This window comes from Heterocephalus glaber, unplaced genomic scaffold (genome assembly GCF_053883595.1).
Source record: "Heterocephalus glaber isolate CG9 unplaced genomic scaffold, H.glaber_assembly_v1.0 deba00001472, whole genome shotgun sequence".
Taxonomy (NCBI): Eukaryota; Metazoa; Chordata; class Mammalia; order Rodentia; family Bathyergidae; genus Heterocephalus; species Heterocephalus glaber.
The window spans coordinates 68,860,569-68,884,651 of NW_028258315.1; the positions used below are offsets into that span (position 1 = coordinate 68,860,569).

Genomic DNA, 24,083 nt, shown 5'->3' on the forward strand with positions numbered 1-24,083 from the left:
CAAAGAAGAAAAGAAAAACAGGGAAGTTCATGAGAGTAAATTTGGCTAGTTCGTGAAGGCACATTTTAAGGATCTTGAATGAATAGTGTTGGCCGGGTAACCAAGAGGGAACAATACAGAAAGGCAGTCACTGAAAAGTGCTTTGAATCCATTTCAGCTTGAGTTTTTTATAGGTGCACTGCATCAGCACAGAATTTACTCCACGGAAACACGGAGGTGAGAAGGGAGTGCCTTTTAGAATTCAGGTTGACACCTTTAAGCAGAATGAAAATGGGGAATACACTGACCATCTTCACTCGGCTAGCTGCCAGATCAAAGTTTTTAAGGTAAGAGTTGGAAACCAAGCTGTCAGTAATTAAAACTCAGTTGTGCTTGTAAAGCTTCTTGCAGCCTGATGAATTAAATCATCTACTTTGTTTTTAAGCCCAAAGGTGCAGACAGGAAACAAAAAACTGATCGAGAAAAGATGGAGAAGAGAACCGCTCATGAAAAAGAAAAGTATCAGCCATCATATGATACCACAATCCTCACAGAGGTAATGTGGTACAGCATTTGATTTTGGAAGAGAAGCAGAGGTTTGCATATTAGCACTACCTCTCAGATGTGTTTCATGACAAAGGGGTTGGGGAAGATTGGGTGGTAGGTTGAAATGATGTTCTTTGAGAAATTTGTGGGGAAATTGTGTATTTAAATTTTGGGATGTTTATGGATTAGTTTCTTGGGTGGGATCTTGAATGAAGATGCTGAAATCCCAATCAGGTCTCAGAAATAGACCTTAAAATCTTGAAGTTGACAAATGATTAAGTTGGGGCCTAGAATGTCCAATTTTTGTCACTGCTGGGGTTTTGCATTTTCTTTAACATTGAATCCTGTTAGTCATACATTTGTTTAATTGGACTGCAAAGACATGAAACAGGGTAATTAGATCTTTCTTTGTATAATAAAAAGACATTGATCCCAATCTTTGGTGTTTGTCCAGATGAGGCTTGAGCCTATAATTGAAGATGCAGTTGAACATGAGCAGAAAAAGTCCAGCAAGCGGACTTTGCCAGCAGACTACGGTGATTCTCTGGCAAAGCGAGGCAGTGTAAGGGACTTCTGCTTCTCTTTTCATTGTGCAAGAAACCTTGTGCAGTGTTAGATATAGGACCAACTTCCACTGAAAAGTAAAGCCAAAATTGTTTTTGATGTCCATGTCTTGATTTAATTTGCTTTTGTTTAGACTGCCTGCTTTCTGTTTGTTCCTCACTGAGGAAAATTTCCTAAATCTAACACTTTCAAAACAAAGCAAAACAATGTTGACCATATTGGGTGGTTTTGGAGGGAAAAAGACATTCAGAGATATGTGTTCCCTCCTTGTCCTCTTACCCCTTCCTCTCTCCCTCTTTATCCTTCACATGCACACTTCCTTCAAGAGCACTGAAATTAAGTGAAAATATTTTCATTATTAAAAGTTACTTTTAGATATAATTTTTATGTAATTAAAAGGTTTTGCTTTCTCACTTATATACCTGATAAAAATTTTTTAAATGATGGCAGCAAGTTTGACATTAACACTTGCAATACTCTATGTCACATTTCCCTGCATGCAGTATAAGATTGTGTGTCTGTCTATGCTTTTAAAAGCCTCGTTGGCAGCACTTATGGGAAAAAAAAATTGTTGACTGCATTAGTGTTTCTTCTTGGCACCTGCATTGTGACTTAATGCTTCAGGCCAAAGTAGTGCACCTCACTACACTTAGACCTGGATCTCCCAACAAGCCGCCAGGGGGCGCTTTGGGTTTAGTATGAATTTTGTCAGATAAAGTAGAGTGAATCTTCATCACATCACTCTTCATCTAACAGTCTACAAAGGATTATTCTGTTGTGTGAATTTAGATCAGCTATGTACCTTCAGTAAATATAAACATAGAACATTAAAAAAAAATTTAAATAACTGATACCATGTGTATTAATAAGTATTATTGAAGTGTTTGCACTATTAAGGTGCCAAAAAATGGATTTGTCACTCTTGGGCACAAATCTGTGATTAACTATAGACTCTGAAAGTCACTGTCACGGACACTATCACAGGAACCTTATTTACCATTTAAAGCGTTGAGTAAGAATTTTTTAAATGCTTCTTTATGCCATAAAGTAGAAAATGTACTCATCCTAGTACCGTAAGGAGCACACATACTACGTTTCCTTTAAGTTGGCTTTTTGGATTTAAATTAAAGATTGTTAGAATCCTTGACTATTCCGTTCCCAAAATGCCCACCTCTTCAATTTTATATTTTCATCCTCTTCTGATGTCCCAACTGAAGACCCACAGATATTCTTAGTAAATTTCTCTGGGGGTGAGGAATCCCAGCAACTGAAATTTTAGCTAATTTAAATAAATGGTTCTGGCAGTTCATAAAAACAAATCTGTTACAGCCCAGAGCTGATCTGAAGATGAGAAAGTTGTGGTCAGTTATTAATGATTTTTAACTCCAGTCTAAAGTATGCAAAACGTCAGCAGTTCATTGGTCTGGGATTTCACATCTTCCTTGTGTGGTGTTTCCTGCCCTGGCTGTGTTGGTTTGGGCAAGATGCTTCTAGAAGTGGTTAGAGCTCATCTTGAAAACCTGTTTTAAAGAAGCAAGGGCAGATTGACCCCTTAGAAAAGAATGCCTGGAGCATTTCATATACATCTTAAATGTTTAAAAGGAAGGCCAACACTTTTTGCAGTTTTTGGACAGTTACATTTGTCTTTCAGAAGAGATATGTACTGTTAAAAATCTAAAGGTACTGGATAAAATGATGCCACATTACTACTGCTTCCCAGGAGATGCTGCACAACAAAACCTTTGGTGTATCTGTTGATCTTTGATTGGCTCACATTAAGGCTGGCAATATTTATCCCCTGAAGGGAGTCATCATTCTTTAATATGCTTGAGCAGCTACAATTTTCACAGTGTACTAAAACTTTAGGGGTCTAGGCCATTGCTGAACCTTTGTGCATTGTAGACTGTCTTCATAAACAGAAGCACTACACTATTGCTTACCTTTTTTCAACAGCGTACTGAGCTATGGGTGTACCTCAGTGGTAGAGTGCTTGATTAGCGTGTATGAGGCTCTGGGTTTGATTTCCCAGCACTGCAAAAGTAGAAACAAAGTAAAATAGTACTACTCTTATATTGCTAAAATAGTCCACGTGTGTAAAAATCAAATGGGTATGTACATGCTATGTATATGGAGTGTGAGTAAATTTTGCATCCCTGCCTTACTCTGCCGTACTTAACTTGAAGCTTTTTGATGACTTCATTTCCTCAGATAGCTGGCAATAATTACCAAAATGATTGGGGAGACATTGTTTAGTTTTTTGTTTGTTTTTTCTGGTACTAGGACTCGAACTCAGGACCTTGCACTTGCCAGGCAGGCGTGGTGCTACTAAGCTACATCCCTGGCCCTTTTTTTTTTTTTTTTTTTAGTTTTTTGAGACAGGGTCTCACTATGCAGTTCAGGCTGGCCTTGAACTCAGTATGTAGCCCAGGCTGGCCTCGAACTCACGGCGATCCTCTTGCCTCAGCCTCTCCAGTTCTGAGATTAACAGACGTGCACCACCATGCCTGGCTAAGTATTTTTAATGTTAACCTATTTAGATTATTTTGATGTGCATTTTATCCTGTTACAATATTTTGTATCAGACAAGGAGGAGGGTGTAGCAACTCTTCCAAGGAGTGGAAATGACAGTGAGCGTGTGACACCTGAGTGATTAGGTATGTTAGTCAACTCTCAGTCTTGAATTCCTCAAACTCTGTAAACTGAGGAGGTGATACTTGATAATGGTGGAAAGAAAAACAGAGGCCTTAATTTTCAAAGAATAGGCATTGTATGAAAAGTCACTTACAGTGAAAATTGATGTGCCATACAATAAGTTTAGCAAAACTATTGGAAGTCAATTGATAATAGTTGAAACAGTGTCTGAATTGTTTTTTTCCCATTTTTGAGGGCATACATAATTGGATAGTGGTAAAGATTATTGATCTGGGGATTTCTGTTTTCTTCTCCTGTATCCATTCTTTTGATAGTTGTCATACAGATTTTAAGCCCCCTGGCCATTGGTGAGACTTGTTCCAGCCCTCAGGGTGCTTCAGAGTCTCTTAGCTCTGTCAAACCAGTGTTCTTGGCAGTTCCTATTCAGAAGAATTTTGAAGAAAGATATACTCCCTTGTACATTTTCAAGTTGACCTTTGAAAGGTCTCATCATAAATTTGAACAGTTGTAAAGGAGCCAGTTTTCTGGCATGATGAATATTTGTATTTATAATTTTTTAAAAATGGTGATACAGGGCTGGGGATTTAGCTCAGTGGTTCGCCACCTGCCTCACAAGCACAAGGTCCCAAGTCCGATCCCCAGTACCCCCCCCCCCCCCATGGTGATACGGTAGGTCTCTGACTTTCCGGCTGTGAACTTTCACAGGTGTACTGTATAAGACCCACTTTGCTGGATTTTGGAATGAATCTGACTTACAAACGTTCTTCCAGAATGGAGCTTGTTTGTAAGTTGGCAACTTACTGTATTACTCTTTAAAGTATATATTGTGGATTCTAAATACCATAGAAATTGAAAATTTCATGATTGTCACTTAAATTCAGTTTACTATGCTCTTCTTTCTTGGTCTCAAGTTTGTATTCCACTCCCCTTAAATTTTATCCTAATGTGGGAGTTGGGTGTATAGCTCAGTGGTTGAGTGCCGGGAAGAAGGAAGGAAAGGGGAGGGGGGAGAAAGAAAATAAGGTTTTTTTAAAACAAAACTTACCTTAATGTGACATACTTTATATTTGAAAATCTTTAATCACCACTAATTACTTTACAATAAGCTTTTATAAATTGAAATTTAATTTAAAAAACTTTCTGTGTAAATTTCCATAATCTCTTAGTCAAATTAAAAACTTATTAGTAGTACCAGTTTATCAGTACAACAAAACATTGCAAATTTTGGTAAATTATTAAATAAAAAATAGAAATGGCATTGGTCATGCACCTTGAATAAAGAGACAGGCCAGAACATAAACTTTCAGATTTTTATATAGATGTGAGATGCCGGGAATGGTGGCGCATGCCTGTAATCTCAGCTCTCAGGAGGCTGAGGCAGAAGGATCACCACCGGTTTGAGACCAGCCTGGGCTACATAGTGAGTTCAAGGCCAGGCTGAACCTCGTAGCAAGATGCTATCTCAAAGCCACAAAAAGAAACAAAGATGTGAGAGACTTTGTTTTCTTTTAGCATGCCATTCAAGACTTGTCACTCCTTTTATATTGTCTGCCCAAAATCCCAGTGGTCTATCTTTTTAAATATCCTGTGTTCTAATAGAATATTTCGACAGCTGACATAGGTTGTCCTCAATTAAGTTGAAAGCAAAGAATTGAAAACCTTAGAGAAAAACTTTTTAAGTCATTAGAATTCTGTACTTTTAAAATTGTTTATCTGAATATCCTTTACTTGCCTTTGGAGCATCTTAAACCCCAGGGCTATGATTAGATGTGATGTCTTTTGTATAAAATGGGGGCAGGGTGATTATGAAAGGGGGGCGCCCTCAGCAGCTTAGTTGTCAAAAGAATACCTATGGAGTGAAGTGGATTCCCTCATTTCCTCGGGTCTGAAATTTCTATTTGAACCTGCCTACCCTAGCCTGCTCAGCATGCTTTTTACTTTGGCTCTTTTAACTCTCCTAATTGTAATAGTGTGTCTTTGTATCTTTGCTCTTATCTCTGGTCAGAATTTTGCTTGGAGCTGAAAACTTAGTTCACAATATCCCTTTCAGAAAATATAAATAAACACAAATGAGTGGTTGGGTAGATAGGTGGAGGTAGAGGCAGTACTATACATGAAGTAGTTTGATGCTGGGCCTGTCTGATCTCACTTGGGCGTTATTAATCATAAGAGATCAAGGAAGTAGATGGGTATTGGGAAGCCTGCCCCTCAGGGAAAAGAGCAAAGGGAGCAAGCAGTAAGACACAGATCACCATTGATATCAGATGTTGCTTATGAATCCTTTCTTGTCCCTGCTATTTTTAAACTTTGATAGGTGCCTATTGGGGAACTGACAAAGAGAATACTGGTAGAAAGGGAAGTGAAAGCTCTTGAAAGCAAATTACACTTAAGTATATATTTAAAATGTTTTTATAAATTTTTGCTGCTGTCATCACTTCAGGTCTTCTCTAAGATTAATCAGTGGCACAGAGCAGGTAAAATTTTTCTTTGCCACATGGTAAATTTGACATGTGTCTGCAAGGGTTGATAAGCTTCAGGTGTTCTGCATTTTATAATCTTAGGTTGATAGGACTAGAGACTCAATTACAAAAGTATTTCTTCCACATATTTAAAAAGTATGTCATTAATTTCTTTCTTTTTCTGTCCTTAGTGTTCTCCATGGCCTGACACCCCCACAGCCTACGTGAATAACAGCCCTTCCCCTGCGCCCACTTTCACTTCTTCCCAGCAGAACACTTGCAGTGTGCCAGACAGGTACCTGGTTTGCATGATCGCGCTCCCGCACCTCTGCCTCACTGGCCCATGCTCATGCTCCTTCAGCCCCTCCCTCTCCTACCGCAACCTCTGCTCTGTGTGGCTGAAGTGTATAGTGATGGGAAAGAGCCTGCCCTCAGTGTCAGAGCACAGCCACTCTTTCCTTCCCTTGCCAGACTTGGGGTCCAGCTCTGTGTACACCACACCTTCACAGCTATGGTAATTATACAAATGGGACCTTTTCAAGATAGTGTTTGTGAGACTAAAGACAATATTAGTAGGATTTATTTATTTATTTATTTATTGTACCGGGGATCGAACTCAGGTCCTTGCGCTCACGTAGCAGGCGTTGAAACCACTGAGCTAAATCCCCGGCCAATATTAGTAGGATTTGCAGGTAAAGATAGAATGAGTTGTTAAGATGAAACTATGACTTGAGTATGTTAAGATCACATTTACTACAAAGAACATTGGCCTTTAATGCTTACCATATCAGTTGGGTTATTTTCTGCCCTATCTTTTCCCTCTAGACAGACGGCACTTTAAAAAAAAAAAAAAAATTTGGTGCTCACTTTGGCGGCACATATATTAAAAAAAAAAAATTGTTTAAATCTAAGGAGCTTGGGATAGGAGTAAGACAGTAGTTTTTGAGGTGTCTGAAAGCTGCAGCAAGGTTCTATGGGGCTTTCCATTTCTGAGGACTTTGCTGGAGAAGTAATTCAGAGTGGTTGAGGTCAGAATTTTCCTGTTTTAAGGAAGTTTCTTACTGAAGAGGAAAATTACAGAAACTAAGACCACAAGGGAGAGGGTTCTCTTGTTAGAACTCTGGTCATGCTGACAAGGTTTGTTAAGAAAATAAAGTAATGCTTTTTCCCTGTGGTGATGAATGAGCTGGCAAGGCAGCTCATCTTCTTATATATTATTGTGCTTTAAGAGTAGAAGAATACAGACCTATGGTATGTTACTATGGAAGAGGTCTCCTCTAGTTTTCTGACCAGACTAGTCTGAAAACTCTTAGAAAATGACTGTGACCTTTAAGATGAGCTGTGAATTCATGTACCCGCTACCTTATTGGGTATTTCCTGAGAGCCCACTGTTGGCCCAGCACAGTTGTAGGTGCTGTGATGAAACATAAGTGACCAGACATACAAATCTTATTAGGAGGAGCTTAAGTTCAAGTGAGTTGAGAAGGACGTAAATAATCAACATAAACCTAAGTAACTGAGGAGCAGGTCCCAAGAATAGAGCCTGTACGAGGAAAGAGCCAGGAAGATAGATATTCCACATTCTCTGTGGGATTGTTTTCTATTCTCATTTTTCCTTAGAAACATAAGGATAGCGCTACAAGTTTCTTTCACCCTCTTTACTCATGGATATATGTATTAACATACTGTTTCTTGTGGCTCACTATTTTCTAAAAGTAGATTGTTCTGCAATTATTTTCAGCTGTTTATCTTACCTGATTTTCATGTTTTCTCCTAAGATGAATGAATATCCCTTTTCATTTTCTTGGCACCCCGTGTATAACTAGGGGAGTCTTTTTCACAGAACTTGAATTTCTCACTAGAACAGATAGAGAAGGCATGAGTTAAGGTGCAACCTCCCATGTGTCTTCATCTCATCATTCTGTTCACTGCTCACCTGTTGTGCTTGGACTCTTCTTGCAAACTTATAGAGATCTCCCCACAGTGTTGCCCTATTTTAATATTTCCCAGTTTTAATATTCTTTAATGTCTTGATTTTTAAAAATAATTATGAAAGTCATTCTTTCTTTTTCCTTTCTCCCCAGCAATTCTTCTTCCCCAAATCATCAGGGAGATGGAGTTTCACAGGTATCTGGTGAAGTAAGTGTCTTTTCTCTAAAACTATTGGATACTTTCAGGATCTTACATTTTAAAATTTCTGACAAGGGCTTAAGTCATGTAAGTTGCTGAATAGTCAGAATCATGTTCTTCTTGGGCGTTTTTTACTTCACTTTGAGGCTTTCTGTAAATTCCTTTTTTTTTTTAGTACCGGGGATCGAACTTGGGTCCTTGCGCTTGCGCAGCCTGCTGCGAAACCACTAAGCTAAATCCCCGGCCCAATACTTTTTTTTTTTAATACTGGGAGGGGAACCCCTATGCTAAGCAAGTGCCATACCACTGAGCTACATCCCCAGCCTTTGTTTAAATTACTCTTTTTAAAGTGCCAGAGACTTGTGTTCTTTGTTCAGTTTTAATGGTTTTATCTATTTATGGTCATTTTCTTTGTTAATAGCAAATTCAGCCTTCAGCTACACCCCAGGAAACACAGCAGTGGCTTCTCAAAAACAGATTCTCTTCCTACACAAGACTGTTTTCTAATTTTTCAGGTATGTCTGAGTGTCTTTGTGTGTTTTATTGTTGCTTTTTGTGTTTTTACTAACCCTGAGACTTACTCAATTTTTTTGAAATTATTATGTATGAAATTGTAAAACAAAATGGAGAGTCCTGTGTTACCTATCACCTAGTTTCCCTGTGCAGTAAACCATCGAGTTTCTCCAGACTTACTTGTATGTGTGTTTTATGCAATATTTTTCATTTTAACTTTATTTTGAAATAATTATTGCTTTATAATAAGTTGTAAAGACAGTACACAGGTGATTCAGTATACCTTCACTCAGTTTCTCTTAGAATTGTAGTAGAATATCAAAACCAGGAAATTGACATTTGTAATATATATATATTCATCATGTGTACAAATTTGTTACCACCACCACAGTTAAGATGCAGAATTAAGCCAGCATCAAAAAAAATCTGTCTCCACTACCCCTTTGTATCATATGCACACCCTTCTCCCCTCCAGTGAACTTTTCTGATTTTGTCATTTTGAGAATATTTCATAAATGGAATCATACATTGTATCACCTTTTGAGATTGGCTTTTTTCCTACTTAGCCTAATGATCTCAGGATCCACCAACTTGCCATAAGTGCCTGTCAGACGTGTTGCTCCTTTTTGTTTTGAAGTAGTTATTTCATACTGTGAGTATAGTCAGGTATGGGTTTTACATACAACACTGTCAGTTTTGTTCTCGCATAGTAAGTGGAAGAGGTAATTGGATAGAATTTTATTTTATTTTTTTGGTACCGGGGATCAAACTCAGGTCCTTGCACTTGCGCAGCAGGCGGCGAAACCACTGAGCTAAATCCCTGGCCCTGGATGGAATTTTAGAAGCGCTGAAATTAAGCAGTGCTGCCCCAGATGGTGCAGAAGGAGATCCAAGTTTTGTTTAGTTTTTAGTTTTTGTGGTACTTTACACTGAGCTATATCTAAAGCCCCTTTTCAATTTTTTATTTGGAGACAAAGTCTTGCTGAGTGCCCAGGTGGGACTCACACTTTCAGTCCTTCTGTTTCAGCCTCCCAGGTGCTGGGATATCAGGCATATGCCACTGCTCCCTGCTAGGAGACCTGTTTAAGGACAGTTGTAGATAAGCCAGATGGGGTAGGAGCAGCATTTTCCAAATATATTTGGCCCTAGGACTCTACTCCACAAAACAACTTTCATGTCCTGGTTAACATACCCCTGAGAAATGCTGGGTCACAGTAAAGTGCCAAGTGGCTTTTCTTTGTGGGATTGCGGGGCCATTGAAACAGATTTGTGTCCCCTTAGGGAACACAACATATGTGTATACATACCCATCCTGAAGGAAAGTGTGATTTCACAAAGAACATAGTTTTATGTTATATCATTTATTTCATTGTTCTTGCAGTTAGTAGTCATTTCCCTGTAGCTCTTTGTGTCTTTAATGTACCAGATGGAAGTCATTTGCTAGCTGGAATCCACATTTTTATATGATTAAAGCCTTTTTGTGTGAAAACCTACAAATTGTACAGTTCAGGGCAGGGGAGGGTGCCATCTTGAACCTTTCTTAGTAGGATAGGCACATAACATTGCCAGGTTGGAACTGAGGACACCCTCTGGTTACTCCTTGTATGTTAGATGTTTCTGCCTTGAGGATTCTAAGCTCTTTTCCCTCTGAATAGTGATCACATGTTTGGCCTCCTACCTTTTCCTTCACCTGTGTGCTTCCTCTGGAGGGGGCACGGGGAGCTAATTGTGGTGTCCCTATGGCATCACCTGAGTCACTGCACTGACAGCAAGAGTGAGGCCTCTTGCACTGAGCCTCCTGGGCACTCATGTATCAGGAAGGATTGTGCTTGCAAGTATTTAGTTCTCTTTAAGTGTTAAGGCTGCACACACATGCACATATCTCTGGTCACAACTATAAGCACTGCTTCAGAGGTATGTATAGCAAGCCCTAGAAGAAAGATAAGAGAGCCTGTTTCTCTTTTATCTGACTCCATAAAATGACTCCATCAGTGTTTCATGTCTCATGGGAGTTTTATTTCTCTGGTCACTTTTTTTATTGTTGTTATTTTTTAAATTAATTTTAGTGGTACATTTTAGGTATACAATATAATGACATTCATCATTGGAAATTTGTACCTTTACATAATCTATCTTGGTTCTTTTTTTCTTTTCTCTTTTTCGGTACCGGGGATTGAACTCGGGACCTTGTGCTTGTGGGGCAGGTGGCAGAACCACTGAGCTAAGTCCCCGGCCAGATTTGTTCTTTTTTTTTTTTTTTAAGTTTATTGGTACATTTTAGGTATACACTACAGTTACATTCATCATTGGGATCTTGTACCTTTACACGATGTATCTTGGTTATTTTTTCCCTATTCCCCTGTCCTCCCTTCACTCCCTCTGGTCACTTTCATAAACAAGAAATTTATTAGGCTCTCACATTCAAGTCCTGATCTTGTTAAATTCAGAAGTAGACATATATCATATGGAAGTCATGCATTCATCCCAAAGATCATTCTAATTTTCCCCAGAACTGCATCTTGGGGCCAGAGAATGTAGCTCAGTGGTAGAGCACTTTACTAGCATGTGCAAGGTCCTGGATTCAATCCCCAGGATTGAAGAGCAGGGGGGAGAGGGGAGAAAGGAAAGAGGGAGGGAGAAAAAGAGAATCAAAGCATCAAACTGATTCTTAACTATTAGAAGAAGTAAAAACAAGAGATTATGGACCCCTTCAAACATAAGCAGAAGGACTATGATGAACTCCCATGTAGCCACCGTCAGCTTCAAAACTGATCAATCTTTGATCAGTCTTCCTCTCTACTACTTCCCCTTCTACCTTCTGTTGTGTTTTAGGGTGATTTTCTTTTTTCTAAATGATTTTAACAGGGTCTAAGTTTATACCTTTGGTTTATTAGATAATGATATGGATTCTTTTTTTTTTTTTTTTTTTTGGTACCGGGGATCGAACTTGGGACCTTGGGCTTGCAAGGCAGGCAGCAGAACCACTGAGCTAAATTCCTGCCCCTAAAGGTGATATTTGCAGTTACCAGATATTTACAGGGGTAATGTGAATAGTATGTGATTCTCTGCCACGCTTTCCTATTGAGACTGGCTGCTATGACAGAGTTGTTACATTACAGAATGTATTTTGTGACATTGCATCTTGCAGTATAAAGAGAGCCAAGCCTTCCTCTATCAACTCCATATGTGACTTTGGGCAAGTTCCCAAAACTATATAGAGTTCCATTTCTTCTTTTGTAAAAGAAAAGAAAAGATCCACTGTTCCAGGCCATCTCAGGTTTTATCTGGGTTCAGAATCACATTTAGATAGCCACAGGTACTAGGTAAGGTGAGAGCAGTAGGATCTGTAGTAGGAACAAATAAATCGTATAGGCCCTGCTCATGGATTTCATTTACCAGTTTCTGGGTGTCTAAGCTCCTTGATACAGGACACTGAAAAGCTAGCATTTTCTTGGACTCTGAGGGACAGGTGTGCATGTGTATCTTCGTGTGTTCTCACATATGTATGTATATTCAGGAGGTGTGTTGCCCTTTAGAAGGATGTTTAACCATGTAAAGACACGTGCCTGTAAAGCAGTCAGTTATATCTGTTCTTTTTCCACTTATTTGAGAAGAATCTCTGCTCTTCTTCAGGTGCCGACTTATTAAAACTGACAAAGGAGGATTTAGTTCAAATTTGTGGTGCAGCCGATGGAATTCGGCTCTATAATTCACTGAAGTCAAGGTAAAATACTGTGGACTGTTTCGTGTGAAGTAAGAGCATACCTGTCTCGCGTGGGGGGTTCGGGCAGAATGTGTTTCCACGCTAGGTTGGCATGTGCCTATGTGCGCCGTCGAGCATCGGCAGTATCGTGCTCACAAGAAGACTGTTTTGTGTACACCTTCAGGGCAGGCCCAGATATGATGCAGGCACTGAGAGGGCAGAGGTAGACTGTAAGACTGGTAGCAAAGCACATGGGCAGTACTGAGTTCTTGAAGACGACTGGGTTTGTTGCCAAGAAAACAAAACTACTAATTTAGGTGAGCTCTACAGAATCTATGGTTTTCAAGGTCGTGACTATTATTAAACAGTTATTAAAAATGTAAACTTCTAATTGTGAATTAAAATAAGAATTGTAAATTGCTGGCTTTTAAGATTCATTTACTATCCATTGTTATTTTTAGACTTGTGGTGTGAGAATTCCATTAAAATCGAATCTTACTAATTTTAAATTGCTTGCTTAATCTTGAAACTTAAATTTACCAGCATCTGACAGACCATCTCAATGGTTTAGAGTCTGGATCATCCTATTAGACCACCTGTGATAGTTGGTGTGAGGTGTGTGGTTTTTATATTTTTATTAGTAAATTATTTTGAATAATGAAATAACATTTGTAAAGTTCTCTAAAGGAACTAGAACTTAGACTCCTGTAGTGGTCATTTGTACATGCGTTAAGGCAGCTTGCACACTAGGCTCACTAGTGGCTCTTTTGATTGCAGGTCGGTTAGGCCGCGCTTAACCATCTATGTCTGCCAGGAGCAGCCGAGTAGCACACCGCTGCAAGGGCAGCAGCAAGCTGCAGGCGGTGGAGGCGAGAGTGGCAGTGGGACACCCTACGGTGGGTATTGAGGGCATCTCACTTCTCTGTTCCTTCCTTTCTGAGACTGTCAGAAACTGAAAGGACTTGAACAGGGCTTAGGAGAGCTCCTGCCATGTGAGGACTGTGTTAGGACCACCAAGTGGCTGATAGTGGAGTCTCAGGACAACAGTGGGGACAGCAGCTCTTGGGCCAGGTCCCCGGGAAAAGAGGAAGCTAGCAGGTTTTCTCAGTTATTAGCCACTCTATGGACCTCTTTTTTTATATGGTCCTTCATGTCCAAAATGCTTATCTTAAATGCTTTGAGATTTTTGCTTGCTTTTCCCTCCCTTAAATGTCAGATTTTCTGAAATGATGAATGTAACATTGGTGGCTTGACAAGAAAACAGGAGTATTTTTCTTTTCTCTCCATTTTACTAACTGACCAGACTCCCACTCCCTACCCCTTTTGCACAGTGCTAGGGATTGAACTCAGGGCCTTGCAAGTACTCGACCACTGAGTGCACCTTCTGTCCAGAGGAAACTCTTAAAAACTTAAAAGATACCACATATTTGTGAAGATGCATCTGAGTCACAGTCCTAAGTGTACAGACTTGTCTCAGATGTCTGCCAGCACAGCATGAGATGGGTGTGGTGCTGCATCCTTGTGCCATTGTCAGTGCATTCATTATTCACCATCTGAGCATTAGGAGATCCTCATCTTGAAGGTTTTTCTTAATTATACAGTGTAGTGCTATATTAGTATAGATATAAAAAGTCTGACCCCTCCCTCATCTGAGTATGGTCTTTAAAATTAAGCAGGTGTGGTACAGTGATGTACACTTGTAATTGTGCTACTGGGGGCTGAAGCAGGAGGATTGAAAGTTTGAGGCCAGCCTGGACTACTTGGTGGAACCCTGTCTCAAAATACTACAGAGAGTTAAAGCTCAGTATTAGAGTGCTTACCTAGCATGTGCAAGGCCTTGGGTTCAATCCTCAATACTGTACAAAAAATCTTTAGGGCTCGGGGTGTGGTTCAGTGGAAGAGTACTTGAGTAGCGTGCTGAGCTCCTGGGTTTGGTCCCAAGCATGCGTGCGCTCACGTGCACACACACACACACTCACGTGTAATGGACTGACCCTTTAAGTGACTCCTGTTCCACGGAGAGTGATACTCCTTTAAACCACCTGGGTTATCCAGGGGCCAGGGAGTTAGCTCAGTGGTTCCGTTGCCTGCCTTGCAAGCTCAAGGACCGGAGTTCGATCTCTGGTACCAAAAAAAAAAAAAACAGGGTATCTGGAAAATTAATGAACAGGAAGAACTTTTTACATATTGGAATTCTAGCAGCCTCTGCTTACTAAAACTCAGTTGATTTTGTTTTATATCTGGTCTTTTGTTGTTAAGTAATCATTACTGTTGATATCAGAAAATTCCCTAAGAAGATCAAAATAATCAGCTGACAGGAAGTACTGCTATTTCCTGGTTTCTCACTAGCCTGCCTACCATATAGGCCCACAACTCATCACCCTGGCAGGTTTTTCATAGCTTTTTTATACTTCGTTGTACAAAGGGAATATCTCTGCATGACAGATTATGACATGGTAGACATTTCACTTTTATAACAAGTAATACAAGGACTAATATATTTTGAAAATATTAGTATATTTAGTATATTAGTATACTAATATTTTGAAAATGAAATGCTGGGAAGTGTTTTTAAGAACTTAAAGTAGTAGCTCGTAAAGGTGTGGGTGGCTTTTCTAATTAGTTGTTTTGTCAGAACACAACGTATGTTACACCTCAAAACTAGCTCAGCTTCAAGCCAACACCCTGGCTGGGACTTTTTTGTAAGGAAGAATCAGACTTCACTGTTTCTATTCTAGCTTTTCACTTGGTATCTTCTGCATTATTTTTAATTTAGGGGATGGGGCTGATACAGAGAGCTTTTATTCCTTAGGATAAATTCATAGTAGTAGGATTACTGGTCAAAAATTATCACCCTTTTCGGGTTCTTTTAAAAAATTTGTAGAAATACAAAAATACATATTTTTAAAAATTTTTCTTCAGATATTTACCAGAAAATCCTCCCATTGCATGTATACATCTCAGTGGTACTTTTGATAAATGCACAGTTTTGTACCCACTGCCACAATGCAGTTCGAGTTGCAGTACTCCAGAAAGATCCCCCATGTTTGCAATCCTTTGTTGTTGCAGGTCCCCCCGCCCCCCTACCCAGGATCAAACTCAGGACCTTGTGCTTTCAAGGCAGGCATGGTGCCACTAAGCTAAGTCCCCGGCCCTTGTTGTGGGGTTTTGAGATGCTAGGATTGAAAAACTTCATTTTTCAGTTTTGAATACCTGAGTTCCATATTCCATAGTCATTGTGGAAAAATAGAAGTAAAAATTAAAACCTCAGATCCTTCTGTACAGGGATTATCACTTAGTGTTTAGTACATTATATGTAAGAGTGACAAATAATGTATTCTTTTTTCAGGTGCTACTTAGCGATTTTAAAATAGTAAGGAAGAAATGTTAATTTGTTCCTATTCATAAATTTTGAATTTTATTTGATACTTTTGAAAGGTGTACTCTACCCAGAGATCAAGTAGAACACAGATAAAAGGTTATTGGTAAAACACTGTTCTTTTTTCTTTCAGTTTATCATGCAATCTACCTGGAAGAAATGGTTGCCTCAGAAGTTGCTCGAAAACTTGCGTTGGTGTTTAATATTCCTTTCCACCAAATTAACCAGGTTTACAGACAGGGTCCCACTGGTATTCACATTCTTGTTAGTGATCAGGTAAATCAAGCAGGCATTTCCTTTTGCACTGATACTTACTTTTATACAGATGATTGTAGAACTGTAGAAAAATTCTGTGACCTCTTGCAAATAATCATGAGCATTGGGGATCAATGTTTGTTAAGAATTTATAACCAGGAGTTTCAGGCATCCTAATGATAATAAAGAGTACAAGCCAGGGAAAACTGACTTGGCCTCCTCCCAGTTTTTAATTTAGACACTTATCAGGGGACTCAAAGGTTAGTGGCAGACTCTGGCCCTTTTTGAGGTATTGAATATGTTCTTTTGTCCATTATTTGACAACTAACCTTAAAAAACAGGTAAAGTCAAAAGTATGACTTTGCCCACCCCAGTGTTCAGTGACAAGCAAGTAATAATAGTAGAGTGCTTTGCACAATTTTTGTGAGAGTAGTTATTCACAGGTCCAGCAGCACATGCTTCCAAGGGGCACATGGGTAACTGACCAGACCTCTCGGGGACTATCCCGGCAGGCATGGATTAGCCCAAGACCTTGCCATTGCAGTAGGTATGAGTATTTACCGTCTCTTGCCTTTCTGAATTACTGTTTTGGCCTCTGAATCCTGTACTTGTGCAGTAACAACATATAGATTATGATATTTTCTGCTACTGTTTTACATCATGTTTAGTCAGCTAAGAAAGAATAGTTGGATCTTAATAATACTTACACATCTGCTTTATTCTTCTAGATGGTTCAGAACTTTCAAGATGAGAGTTGTTTTTTATTCTCCACAGTAAAAGGTACTTTGTATGTGTCTGTCTTGAAGTGCTGGGCTCAGGAAAGATAGTGTGTACCTGTAATTAGTAGCCATTTTGTGTGCTTACTCTTGAAAATGCTGCCTTTACTAAGAAGACAGTTTGAAAAATCAGAAGAGTATTTCTAGTGATTGTTAATAACACTAGCAAATGCAGAAGAGGAGTCAGTCTTTGATGAGTAAAAGAAAATCGATTCATCCAACTGACATTTTATTGAGCACTTTGTGTCACGCACTGTGATTCTGGTGCTCAGTGGGTCTTTTATTTATTTTTGAGATGGCGGTCTTGCTTTGTAGTTCAAGCTGGTCTTGAACTTGAGGTGATTCTCCTTTCTCAGCCCCGACTGCTAGGATTACAGGCGTGTGTCACCATGCCCAGCTCAATGGGTCATGAACAAAATGGTCCAAGAAATTTTCCACTCTAGTGGAGAAAAACCAAATTTGGCCACAAATAGACCAAATTACCAGTATTTGAAGCGAATAGCAACGTGTGGGGTGCTTATGGAGAAGGGGCATCTGGGCTGGAAGTTACTACTACCTGTTCCACCGCAGCCCAGATATCCCTAGAAGGCTTCTCTGAGGTGGTGACTTGAAGAATGAGCTGGCCACAGGAGTGGTGTCCCAGTGCAGTAAGGAAAGCACTTGGCTTCTGTGAAGGCCTGGGAGAGGGCCATATAGCTGCTGTGCAGCTGTGTGCAGTGTGTGAGGGCGAATAGAGCAAGGCAGGGTTGAGGCTGCACGCAAGGTGTGGTGTGCAGGGGTAGTGATGATGGTAATTTGGATTTTATTTGAAATGCTTTGGAAGGTTAGTAAAGCTGTTTGTACAAAGGAATAATGTAATTAGATATTTTTTTTCCTTACAACTCTGGAGACAGATAAGGTGCTGGCAAAACTGGAGGCAGGAGATACCATGCAGGTGAAGGGTAATGGGACCCTATGGATTTATAGAAAGGGCCTCTGATTGGGCTCACATTTGATGGAGGAGGAGTTGTGATTATTGTTTTTTTGTTGAGAGTGACTGGCATGTAGTAGTCTCGTTAAAGAAAAATTGGGACAGAACAATAGTTTCATTTTAGTTATGTAGAAATGTCAAGCCATCAGTAAATTGTACCATTCTGGGGCCTAGTTAAAGAGGCCTGGGCTTGACATATAAATTTGAAAGCCTTCAGACTATTAACAGTGACTAGAAGCTGTTCAGGTTGTTAAGGTCATTTAAGGAGACAGTCCGGAAAGAGGGCCCAAATGGGGCTCAGATGAGTGCTGTTAAAGGGTTAGAGAGAGGATTATTAAAGGCGCTATTTGAAAAAAGTCAGATAGTTTAAGAACCAGTGTTAGCACAGAAATTATGCCTATATGAGGAAGATGTCATGTGTCGCCTTTTCCTAGTAGTCACTCTTGAAAGGAGTGCTCCAAACAATGTTGAAATTATAATTTCCCTTTGGGCCTGATGTTACATGCCATCAAGTTATCTGCAAGGCTGAATTTTGACTTAATTTGGCTTACTTTCACTTTCAGAAATAGCTTTAGTTCAGTACATTTCTGCAAAATCTTTTGTTCTCAAAGCTCACCTTTTACTTTGCAAATTTACATTGTCTAAAAAGGAAAACTCATAATGTGTTCTCTACAATATTCTGGTGTTAAACATAGGATTTCCCCTCCAATATTAGTGGGCTGTTTCTCAGACTTTGTTGACTTGTAAAATTTCATTTGTCTGTGCATTTACTGATTCTCATTGTTTACTGAGGCCCTTGGGCAAAGATCTTATTTTTGTTTTCTGGTGCTAGAGATTGAGCTCAGGGCCTTATGCTTGCTAATAAACAAGTGCTGTATCTCTGAGCCACACTCCCAGCCTTGTGATTGAGATATCTATGTCTATATATCTGTATATAAAGATACTGGTATTTCAAATCTATCTCTGAGGCACTCACAAGTCTTTCCAGACGAGATAGATGTGCACATCAACAGTCACACCCCTCGGTTATTTGTGTATTGAGTACAGGGTTGGCTTTGCCCTCTCTCAGTGTTTTCATATGTTCTGCTGCCATCTCTTGCTCTTCCTCTTGGTTACAGTGCAGAACTGGCAAGCAGTGTGGGCACAGGGCACCAGTAGAATAGCAAGTCTTCAAAAAGCAGAATTATTGTGTGGGCCAGCTTTTCTGCTGCAGGGACAAAATACCTGACATCCACAGGGGAGAGGTTTGTTGTGGCTCATGGTTTCAAAAGTTTTATCCTGTGGTTGACTGGTTCCAAGGCAGAAACCTCATAGCAGAAACCCTCGGCAGGGCAGAGGACACCTGCTGTCCTCATGGCAGCCAGGAAGGGGACATGGGAAGAGCCAGAGAAGGAGCAGCCACGGACCAGATACAGTCCCCAAGAACACTTGTGTGACCTAGCTAATCTCTTAGGCATCTCCCAAGCCAGTCAGACTGACATTCAAGATTAACCATCACAGTGTCTAAAAGGGGAATGTGGATGCGAAGTCTTAAAATCTAGAGTTCCTGGGCGTAGTCGTGCACGCCTGTAATCCCATCACTGGGACTAGTGAGTTCAAGGCCAGGCCAAACTACACAGTGAGACCCTGTCTCAACCCCCCTCTCAAAAGAGGTATTAAATACGTTTTTTTCCCCAGTATTTTCTGTAATATTAAAGTTAACTTCTGAGTTGGGTGGAAGGTTGCAGATTTCAAGAGTTTTTAACACGCTTGATTTCCTAAGACTGGTTAAAAATTTTTAACTTTTTTTGCAGCTGAAAATAATGATGGTATCCACATAATCTTGAAGTGATCTCTTACATAGATTGAACTATATTCAGTACCAAATAAAGTCACACTTTAAACGTGTGTGAAGACTGAATCCAAGAAGTCTTGGGATTGGATTTTACTGAATGAAATGTTTCATATTGAAAACACAAGATGACCTTTCTTACGAGCTGATATGCGAGGCAGACCTCCTCCCTGTCATAGCTGAAGCCCAGCATTCTCATGAGAGCGAGCGGATCGGGGCAGCTGTATCCAGCTCTGGAGGCCGTGCTGCAGGTGCAGCTTCGTGCTTCTGGCGGAAGCCAGTCCATGTGGTTCCCAGAAGCTGCCTTTGTTGGCTCCTTACACTGTATGTGGTTTGGAAATGAATGTAGAAACTTACTGTGGGCATTTACTTTCTGGGCCAGTTTGGCTTCTGTTGCCTGAACCTAACACAGACCTGGGGAGGAGATGGGGGACAGGGCTACTGTGGAGCCAGAATGGAAAATGTCTCAGAGACGCTGTGCTGATGTGGCCTTGGTGGCCCGGTAAGCGGCTCGGCGCCTTCTTGTAAGGAATCATGTCTAAGGGTGTGCGTCTGATGGGATCATGGCAGACCAGGGAAGACTCAAGCCAGGAAGATGGGCTTTGAAGCTAACTGCATTATCAGGAGTACCTTGGTAAGAGGATCATTGTAAATCCTAATAGGTACAAAGACTTGTATTTTGCTTTGTCACTGATTTATTGAAAAACTTCTTTTGCTTCTGCTTCCGAAAGCATTTTAGTTTCTGGTTTTCCTACCCCTCCTGTGGTTTTCTGTCTCATTTTCCTCCCCTTCTCCATCTTTGGTCCCCTCTGTTCTTAAGTGTTTTTAAAAGCCCTGCCCTAGATGTTGGAAATTGGTGACATAAGAAGGGGTGACAAAGTGTTGTTGATAACTTCTGACTTGGTGTTAAGGGATCTGTTTTGAACAAGATTAAAATCCATGAGAACACTTAAGTGTCATAAACACTAAAATACCATAAAAATCCGGTTTGTCTCACTTCAAATAATGAGCTTCAGTACAATCATGGATAAACATTTTGGTGATTTAGGAGCTTTTAATACACCAAATAATGGTTTCTTTTTCTGTAAAATAGTGTGTCTCAAAATCAAATGTGTGTCTGCTAGCATACTTTTTTTCAAAGGGAATCTACTATTTTCACTTTTTCCTCCTACTGCCTTTATCGCCTTCACCCAAAGCATCCCAGAATTCATTAGAAAGCATTTTTGAAGCCAGTGGTATATCAAGACTGAATTTTTTTAAAAAAACAAACTTTTATTCCATTTTAATTATAGCATCTCTGTCCACTTGGCAGTTTTAGCTTTGGATGTACTATTTGATCCCCATCCTTGTTCAGGTGGAAATAGGAACGATTAAGTTTGGGTTCTCTCCCAGGTGACAAAGCTCCTTCAGTGAGTAAACGCTTTCCTATTCATAAAAGTGGCTAATGACTCGCTACAAAGAAGCACTGTCTCAGTAGCCAGGTTTGGAAATACCTGTGACTCCTACAGACCTGTAGGAGGAGAGCTTGCCTTTTTGGTCCTCCCTTTGTTTTTGTGTGACCATGTTTTCTGTAAGTCACTTGGGAAAGAAGTGAACTTCCCTTAATTGTTTTAGAAAGTTTTGCTTGTCTATTTAGCATTCTTTTTTGGGACTCATGATTTATGGAACAGTAAATGTCATTGAATGCTGTGTGCTATTTGAAATCCTTACCGGGTTTTAGACGTGGGATAAAAAATATTTACAAGCTTATCAGATTTGAAATTACACCCAGTGGCATTAGAACATTATAGTCTGTCCAGAGAAACAGGTTAAATAAATCATGGCACCAGCAAATTTGCTACTTTGTTTTTTTAATAGTAGGATGTACACATTTCAGTATAATAAATGTTTTCCGATTGTTTTGCAAATTGTGTCTCATTTAAAATCTCAGTTCTTGCTTATATCACAGAGTCAAAGGATTCCCTGTGTATGCCCCAAGCCTATCCCTGTCCAAATGTTGTAAGAGAGTAGGCTCCTGTGGTTTTCCCTTTTTTCAAAGCTAATGTAAGGATAGGTTTTTCCAGGAACTGTTCCGTACTTACAGAGGAAGCAAACCTGGCTTTCTTATAAGAGGTTCTCCTATTTTGTAAATGCTGTCATGGATCATTGGGCATCAAGTCCAGTACCTGTGATAGGCTGTGTCCTAGCTCAGAGATATTAGAAGACTCTGGTCATTAATTTTTTTATTAGAAATTAATCCATAATCATTGAAGCAAGTCTGTTATGTACTCATTTGTCTACTTAAGTGGCTTCCTACATTAGTCACCTTCCAATTGGCAGCAGTGGTATAAATGTTTAAAGAACTATGATAGTCATACAAGTTTATGATCAGAGAATACTAGAGTATGTCAGAAAGCAATAAAACCAGTCCTTTAATGATTACTCTGATAATATTGCTAGGTCACTGTATGGAGGTATGTATCTGCCTTCTCTATCTAGAATGCAGCTGAGACAGTGTCCTTAACTGTCCATAAAGTCATAGAAAACATCTTGTTTTTGCCGTTTTATTTCTCATTGAGTTCTTGGCCCTTCAGTTTGGGTAGTGGTTGCTAGGAATGGTCAGCCACCATTAACACCCCAGTTCAGTGAGGGTGGTGATGGGTTCCTCATCTTCAGTAATGATCACAGATGTGGACCGGACAGAGCAAGAGTCCGCCACAGCAGATAATAGGTCATCTCATAATGTTAGGAAGGTTCGGACTTTCGCTCAAATTTGTCTGCCATAAGATAATAGCAATAAAAAACCTTTGACTTAATTCTATTAAACACTGCAGTGATTTACACTACAAGTCTAAAAGGTGCCAACACTTTACTGATCTGAGTCTGATGTGTGTAAAACTTGAATAGTTTTGGTGTAACTTGATTTCTAAAATTTTAAAATAAACTTTTAAAAAATCACATCCATTTTTCATGCATCTATTCATTATTTTTAATAATATTATAAGTTACTTAAGCCTTAATTGTATTTCTGCAAGGTTCCCCAAATTTGGTGAGAAGTATAGACATAATTAGCTTTTTCCTTAAACAAAAATGCATTATGTGCTGTAGCATATGCCAGAGCTTAAAATTTCCATTCAGCCAATACAAACTGAGTTTAATTTTTGGTCCTTGGAGGTGGTTATGACAAGTTGACACAAACAGAAAGGTAAAGACTCCACTCTACCCAGTTTACAGTCCTCTTCTTTGGTGTCTCATGGAAACTGATTAATATGCCTTCCACATTAGCGGCTACATATAAAATTATCAGGTGTTACGAATTTGTAATAACAGTCATTTTGATAAAGTTATTTAATCTTCAAAGTGAAAAAGTCCTGCTAATCGAAATGGAATCATTGTGAATTAAAGTAGCCTGTTGGCTTAAGGATCAGGTGAAAATCAGGTTATCTTTTCTGCCCAATTTGTGCCAACACTGATGGCCTGTTTGAGGAATGCTGATAAAGCCAAGGGTGGGACTTGTACATAGATACCCGCCTCTGAAGGGGCCCGGGTTTCTTGTGTGGTCTTGGCTTCACTGAGATCGCTCTTGCCACATGTTAACTGTCACAAGCCCTTGATTTGACTGCATCACAGCAGAACAAAGGTGCCAACTGTCACCAGTTAACTGCAATCCATATCAAAGTCTTTTACCTGTAAATGCCCTTTCCCAAGGGAGAATCAACAGATTTGGGTGACAGTGGAGTAGTCAGGAAGACTGGTCTTCTCTAGAAGAAGAGACATTTTATTAACTTGGGCCTGAGCAGCTGGTGTCAGAGAATGACACAGCACCTGCACAGTCGCTGTCCACTTCCTGCCACTGCTGTTGGTGGAATGACAGGAGCGAAGTAGGCGTGGACTTTGACATGAGGGAGTTGAGCCTGGAAGTAGAAGGAAAAAATGGAGTAGTGCTTACCCTGATATTTTAAGGATTATGGTCGTAATACTCAAAAAGCCTGTAGTTCTCACTTAGAATCTACTTCACCTTAATGTTAGGAGAGAGTTCTAACTGAACTAAAACTGCTGCAATTACATTCTCATACCTTCCAAAAAATCCAACCTCAGTACCTTCTAAAGACAAATGGAATCTCATAAGGTGATACATTTCCGTCCAGCCTTTTTTTTGGTTTGGGGTGCAAATGGAAACATGCCTACACTTAAAATGATGTAGGTGAAAATAATACACAGAACAGAGCCACATTGTGTTAACACGCTCTTAACCAGAAACTAGCCAACACTGTTCTACCTCTCACTGGCAGTGAAGTGACCTTAAGTTGCCTGCCCTGGACAGAGACCTTCCTTATGTGGGTGCTG

The 24,083-nt window shown here is 39.8% G+C and overlaps 2 protein-coding genes across 6 annotated transcripts in view; one reads left to right on the forward strand and one right to left on the reverse strand.

Annotated features, from left to right (window-relative positions):
• Ubp1 (upstream binding protein 1) overlaps positions 1 to 21,664 on the forward strand; it is a 59,641-nt gene extending 37,977 nt beyond the window's left edge. For 2 of the 5 annotated variants that reach the window (XM_087181421.1, XM_004857845.3), the window contains 11 exons: positions 174 to 326; positions 425 to 535; positions 980 to 1,087; positions 6,392 to 6,495; positions 8,285 to 8,339; positions 8,752 to 8,845; positions 12,477 to 12,567; positions 13,324 to 13,442; positions 16,059 to 16,201; positions 16,909 to 16,960; positions 19,720 to 21,664. In XM_087181421.1, coding sequence (XP_087037547.1) covers positions 174 to 326; positions 425 to 535; positions 980 to 1,087; positions 6,392 to 6,495; positions 8,285 to 8,339; positions 8,752 to 8,845; positions 12,477 to 12,567; positions 13,324 to 13,442; positions 16,059 to 16,201; positions 16,909 to 16,960; positions 19,720 to 19,757 — 1,068 coding nt within the window. In that variant the 3' untranslated portion in view covers positions 19,758 to 21,664. Of the gene's footprint in view, positions 1 to 173; positions 327 to 424; positions 536 to 979; positions 1,088 to 6,391; positions 6,496 to 8,284; positions 8,340 to 8,751; positions 8,846 to 12,476; positions 12,568 to 12,730; positions 12,864 to 13,323; positions 13,443 to 16,058; positions 16,202 to 16,908; positions 16,961 to 19,719 lie in introns of those variants that run through there. The other 3 variants (XM_087181422.1, XM_004857847.4, XR_205771.4) reach the window with 2 other exon arrangements.
• The window catches only part of Fbxl2 (F-box and leucine rich repeat protein 2), a 101,691-nt gene continuing 83,999 nt past the window's right edge, over positions 6,392 to 24,083 (reverse strand). Inside the window, exon 15 of the mRNA XM_004857852.4 lies at positions 6,392 to 23,650. Within this exon, the coding sequence (XP_004857909.1) occupies positions 23,543 to 23,650 (108 nt within the window). The 3' untranslated portion in view covers positions 6,392 to 23,542. The remainder of the gene's footprint in view (positions 23,651 to 24,083) is intronic.